Source organism: Cottoperca gobio, unplaced genomic scaffold (assembly GCF_900634415.1).
Source record: "Cottoperca gobio unplaced genomic scaffold, fCotGob3.1 fCotGob3_183arrow_ctg1, whole genome shotgun sequence".
In the NCBI taxonomy this organism is placed as follows: domain Eukaryota; kingdom Metazoa; phylum Chordata; class Actinopteri; order Perciformes; family Bovichtidae; genus Cottoperca; species Cottoperca gobio.
The window spans coordinates 25,001-31,242 of record NW_021166828.1 but is presented as its reverse complement, the minus strand read 5'-3'; the positions used below and the strand labels follow the sequence as shown (position 1 = coordinate 31,242).

General features: G+C 40.4%; 1 protein-coding gene across 1 annotated transcript in view; it reads right to left on the bottom strand.

The window, feature by feature from the left end:
• Window positions 1–4,009: 4,009 nt before the first annotated feature.
• The window catches only part of LOC115004755 (trypsin I-P1-like), a 2,558-nt gene continuing 325 nt past the window's right edge, over window positions 4,010–6,242 (bottom strand). Inside the window, exons 2-6 of the mRNA XM_029426425.1 lie at window positions 5,679–5,856; window positions 5,312–5,530; window positions 5,157–5,212; window positions 4,618–4,772; window positions 4,010–4,502 (exon numbers count right to left, since the gene is read on the bottom strand). Coding sequence (XP_029282285.1) covers window positions 4,350–4,502; window positions 4,618–4,772; window positions 5,157–5,212; window positions 5,312–5,530; window positions 5,679–5,856 — 761 coding nt within the window. The 3' untranslated portion in view covers window positions 4,010–4,349. The remainder of the gene's footprint in view (window positions 4,503–4,617; window positions 4,773–5,156; window positions 5,213–5,311; window positions 5,531–5,678; window positions 5,857–6,242) is intronic.

The following is a 6,242-nucleotide window of genomic DNA, read 5'->3' as shown; positions in this document are numbered from 1 at the left end:
TGGTGTCTGTGTATATATCCCTGTCTGCCCCAGTGTGCCTTGTCGGATAGTCATTCATGTTGCGGTGTTGTTACCTGCCGTGTGTCGCTGTGTCTGCCCCGTGGTTGGTTATGTTTTTCAGTTTTATTTGTTACTTTGTTTTTGGATTCAGCTTTGTTTTATTAAAGGCTCGCTTTTTGTTACTACCTTAGTCTGTTTTCTGCATTTGGGTCCTCCCCTGTCCTGAACCGTGACAGAACGATCCGACATCCCCCCGTTTCTGCTGCCGGGCCGGACCTCCGCAGACCCCCGTTCCTGCTGCTGGACCTCCGGAGACCTCAGCTTCCGCTGCTGCCGGACCGCTGAAAACCCCGTTTCTGCTGCTGTGCCACAGCAGTCCCCTGCCCCCGCTGCTAACGGACCGCTGCAGACCCCAGCTCCCGCGGCTGCTGGACCTCTGCAGAACCCTGTTCCTGCTGCTGCCGAATCTCTGCAGACCCCAGCTGTCCCCCTGCCGACTATCGAGACCCCAGCTGTCCCCCGCCGACTATCGAGACCCCAGCTGTCCCCCGCCGACTATCGAGACCCCAGCTATCCCCCTGCCGACTATAGAGAGCCCAGCTGTCCCCCTGATGTCTATCGAGACCCTAGCTGTCTCCCTGCTTCCTCTCGTGACCTCAGTCCCTGCGCTCCCCTCGGCTCTCATGACCCCATTCCCTGCACTCCCCTCTCGTGACCCCAGTCCCTGCGAACTCCTCGCCTCTTGTGACCCCAGTCCCCGCAAACTCCTTGCCTCTCGTGACCTCAGTCCCTGCGCTCCCCTCGTCTCTCGTGATCCCAGTCCCTGCGCTCCCCTCGCCTCTCGTGACACCAGTCCCTGTGCTCCCCTCTCCTCTCGTGACCCCAGTCCCTGCGAACTCCTCGCCTCTCGAGACACCAGCGCTCCCTTTGCCTCTCGAGACCTCAGCACTCCCTTTGCCTCTCGAGACCCCAGTGTTCCCTTCGCTTCTAGAAACCCCAGTTCCCCTGGACTCTCAAGACCCCAGTTCCTGTTTTCCTCGAGAACCCAGTTCAGGTGATCCTCAAGTGACTCCAACTCCATAGACCCCAGTGACTCCGGGCCAGCCTCCAGAGCCGTTCTATCCACCAGCCGTTCTCTCCGCCGGCCTCCTCTTATTACCTTAGTCTGTTTTCTGCATTTAGGTCCTCCCCTGCCCTGAACCGTGACATAGAATAGTGATTTAATGTCACATTTGATATGAAATCAAAGTTCCCACTAAAGCACTTGGGCAATTATTTCTAAACCTTCAGGGTAGATTTATAATTTGGCAGGAGAAGGATGATTTAGAAAATACAGCAATAATTTGATGACTATCCAAGTCTTTCTCTCCACAGGAGATTTATAAGCAACTGAAAAACATAAAGTCCAAGAAGAGGAGCTAATTCTAAGATCCTGCTTTTTCTTAAATTATCATAATCATTGTATCCCACTGGCATTTAAAGACATGTGACACAGAATTTATTTTTACTAAATTGCTTGTGGAATAATGAGTCTTATAAATAAAATAATTTGTTGTTAACATCAGTGTGTTACAGATGCATGTTCTTCATTGTGTTTTAGATTCATGCAGGAGCAGAAAGAGGAGAAAGAGATTCAGACTGATGACCCGAGGTTAAAGAAGATTTTAAAGTTCTGTTAAGTTTCTAATAGGAAACTACAACTAGATTTCCAATAGTTTTTGCAGTTGTAATAAATAATAGCGAACCTTTCTGTACAGCATACTCTGATGACTGAGACTGATGTTTAAAGTGCTTTATAGAGCAGACTTTCTCTGTGAAATATACCAATTTATCAGAATATATCCCTAAAGCACCTTCAAATGAGTATATTTGTTCGTGCAAAGATAGTGTTGCAGTAAGATTGCTTCTTAATATCTTACAAATGTTGTTTTGAGAGTGAAGAACTGATAAAACACAATAACTAGTAATGTAGTTATTGTGTAGGCAGGGAGCTGAACAGTGTTGTATTGGAATAAAATGATAACAAATGTAATATTTGTTGTGGTATTAAAATAAAAAAATATTTTATTGTGTAAAACATCTGCAGAGAAAAAGTTATTTCCACTTAAGTAAACCACTGATTTAATTATCAAACGTGTTCATAAGGAGCTTCCTCCATATGAACTCATTAATGGTGTAAATGGGGGAGATGTTATACTTATCTTCTCGCCAGGTGGGAAACATCGTTCATTATTTGTTTAGGTGTGTGAGCGTGTGTGTGTGTCAATGTGTGTCACGGTGTGTTGGTGCAACTCAAAGGGAATCAGATTCAGTGTTGCCAACTCCTCAGTAAGGAAAGTATCTATTGTCTGTCCTAAAAGTCGCTAAATGACGTCATCGTCTAATTTGCATAATCAGAGATTTGCATGTAATTGTAATGGACGCTGTAGGAGAGAAGAATAACGTTGTGGGAGACGAAAAGTGAGTAAAAAACACCCTAAATATGTTCAGAACTACAAATGAACTTTCTTCTTTCTTTCTTAAGTTTTTGCCATTGAAACAGGCCGTCACTTCTCAAAAATATAAAGTCTCTAGATTAGTCTCCAGTAGCTGGCAACACTGCTCAGATTTAAAGGCCACTATTAAATGCAAAGCGCTCTTTATATCGGAATAATAATTGAACTTGTTGTTTGTAGAGGTCGTGTGTCTTATGATCAGTTTCATCTCTGAACTCGGGACCGGAAAGTTTCCATTAGAGAAATTACAAATATATTTCAAAGGAGTTCCTCTGCAATGTTTTGCTAAACTTCTGCAATCTGGCACTGAAGAATGATTAAATATAAAGTGTAAACTATTTGTTAAGAGCCGAATGAAAGGGACACGTTAAACGGATTTGTTAACGTACTGCTAAAGAGTATACACCCTCAGTGCGTGCAGCAATTAAAAAACATTAGTGAGTTTCCAAACGCTGTAAATTAAGCAGAGATAATGCATAAAGTAGAGAGAACCAAAATGTAAAAGACAGAATAAATGTTACTCATTAAGAGTCAAAGTGAACAATTTACATCATTTCTAATAAATGTTTATTCTACAGACTGCAGTCAGTTTGTGCACAGACTGCAAACTAAATGGCGTTCAGCAGGTTTGAATAGATTTAGCTTTGTGTGTGTTTGGGAAGCATTACATCCATATATCTTTCTTTCCACCCTAAAGCCTGTTCAGATCTTAACCATCTGTCAAACAGCAGCCTTTACACACCAGATTATCCTCGGTTTGATAACTTGGGCCAGACATCTACACTTAGGATCAACAGGGACTGTCTTCACGTGACAAGGTGTTCTGCTGTGGCATGCTTTCATTTGAATGTGCAGTCAGGTGCTCTGGAGAAAACACAGAGACGTGTTTACAACACGATGTTCTCAACAAACTGCAGGACAAACTACGATCTCCATAAAAACCACAAGTGAGAGAAAAGACAGAAGAGAAACTACTTGTTTTGCCTTCTGAATAAATCTCTCTCACCTCTCTGAGACATATATATATATATATATAATATATATATTATATATACATATATATATATATATATATATATATATATGTATATATATATATATATATATATATATATATATATATATATATATATATATATATATATATATATATATATATATTCATATAGAGTATATATATTATATATTATATATATACTCTATATGAATATATGTATTATACATATAGAGTATAGAGTATATATATTATATATTATATGTATATTTAGGAACAAGCTGCCTCCACATGGACGAAAATGCAGATTTCTGTTCATGTATTTATTTCACAGATTTCATAAAAACACAAACAATCAGTGAAATAAGGATTGTGAATTCTCTTTATTTTATTTCAACAGACAACATTGTACAAGAAGTTGATTTTGCAGGATATATTTGAAAAACATGACTTTGTGTAAATCTGCCAACAGAGAGAACATCCAGAGAACAGTGTCCTCGTCATCAGCAGGTTCTAAAGATTAGCAGACTCTTATATTTGACCCTTTGTAGTTTCACAAGACAATCTCTTTATAATAACCTGCAAAACATGTTGAACTAACTCAGGGGTAAGTTTCCAATTGTGTTTTCCCAATTTGAATTTAAAAAAGAGATACAGATATATATTTATTTTTTAATGCAAACATTTGTAAACTAACATTTGTAACTCAGAAACTAGCTTCTGAAACAACGTCAGAATAATAATTATTGTTTGTCTTAAGAATAAACCAACTAATTGTAAATGTGTCAATGGCAAGAACCCAACAATCTGTCTCCAAACATGTGGAAAGTCTGTTAAATGACATTTCACAATTAACCTCTCTAGGGGTTACTCATTATCCCATTGATCCATGTTCTGTATCTACAGACTTCCATGAATCCAGCTGCTTCAGAACAGGCGTTGTTAACATCACCAGTGAAAGAAATGACACCGTAGATCTTGCCGTTGAACACCACTCCTCCTCCAGAGTCTCCCTGTGAGAGAGGTTTAAAGATTGTTTGTTTACAGGCTTTGTATCATTTATTGAAGTATAAAGTGGTAACATCTGTACTGACTGTAGAATAGATATAAGGTTAGAAGTCAACTCACTGGACAGGTATCCACTCTGGCTCTTTGGACACAGAACAAGTGTTGATAGACATGCTCGGCGAAGAACACCGGGTAGTTCTGTAGATGTTGCATGAGCCTTCCACAGTCGACAACGTCCGTAAGTGCACAGTGGAGGACATCTGCCCAGGTCCCATCTAGATAAGAAAAGACCAAAAAGCTTGATTATTATCTAAATAACAAGTACTGTACACAGGAAGAACTCTGCTGAACCCTCCCAATGAAATATGATTATTTATACTTTTATAAAATACATTCAAACATCTTTGAAGAATCTTTAAGAATCCAAAGCATTTTTAATGATGTCATTCATCTGCTTTGATAAATACATGTGACCACATTGGTTTAGTTAGGCTTGGAAAGAAAGATACATAAATATAATGAATAAGCAGCAACACACCTTTAAGACTAAACAAAGATGTATTTGATGTTATTATGTGTCAGCAGTGTTAACAAACATACACGTTCAAATAAGAACTGTGATAAACGTGTATAACTGTTAAACACAAGATGTGTCTCACTGAAACGACCCTCAGCAGTTGTGTTTCCATAACCTGCAATCTGAACTTCAGCCCGTCTGAAAGAAGCAAAACAAAGTTTTTATAACAAAAACAGATTTTAAAAAGTTCTACAGTTGAGCTTTCAGACATATTGAAGGAGAACGATCACAACTCACATGGGGATATTATTTACACAGTCAGTGGCGTTAGGAAGTGGTACAGGTATAATGTTAGTAGCCCGAGGGAGCTGCAGCAGCATGATGTCATGGGTCCCGTTGTTGTCTCTGAAGATCTCATGTCGTGTTATGGTGTGAAATTGATGTGTTTGTGAACCTGGTGTCATTGCTGTTGCTGGATCTGGACCTGGATGCACACCTACATATGCTGTCATAGTCCTACAAATAAGTCAAGAGGAGCATCATGAACATAAGCAATGCTTCATTTTGGGAACGCTATAGTTTCACAAGAAAACAAAAAAAATACTTTTAGACTGTTTTGTTTTTTTAAGTAAATCTTTTACTTTCTCACCATCCGGGTTCGGACACCCAGCAGTGAGCTGCAGTCAGGATCCAGCGGTCGCTGATCAGAGAGCCACCACACAAGCTTTCATGGGTAACATTATGTGATATCAATTTAACATGGTACAGACGGTCAGCCCTGTTACAGGGTTGACCTCCGATGATTCTCTTCTGCAGATCCACCGCCGCGTTCACTGTGACACCTGAAACACAAAGTCCTCCACCAGCTTACTGTAAGAACAGTGGACAGATCATTCCCTCTGTAGGAAGTTATTAATACAGACGGTGAACCAAAGGTTCTGTGAGCGGTCCGACGTGTGTGTCTTACACACAGTTCTCTACGCTGAGTTCACTTTGTCTCTGTACCGATGATACACTTCTACATACAAACCTACACATGAAGTATCTTCCTCCATCAGGACAACAACAAGGCACTTTGGCACCTTTAACCTCCTGTCAACCTGGTTATGTTCTGGTGATGGATAACTCCAATGCTCTCATTGTGTCAGCTCATCATCTGATTCCTCCTTTAGCTCAGAATTCCCCGATAACAGACCTGCACCAGGCCACCGAGCTAAAGCTTGAACTG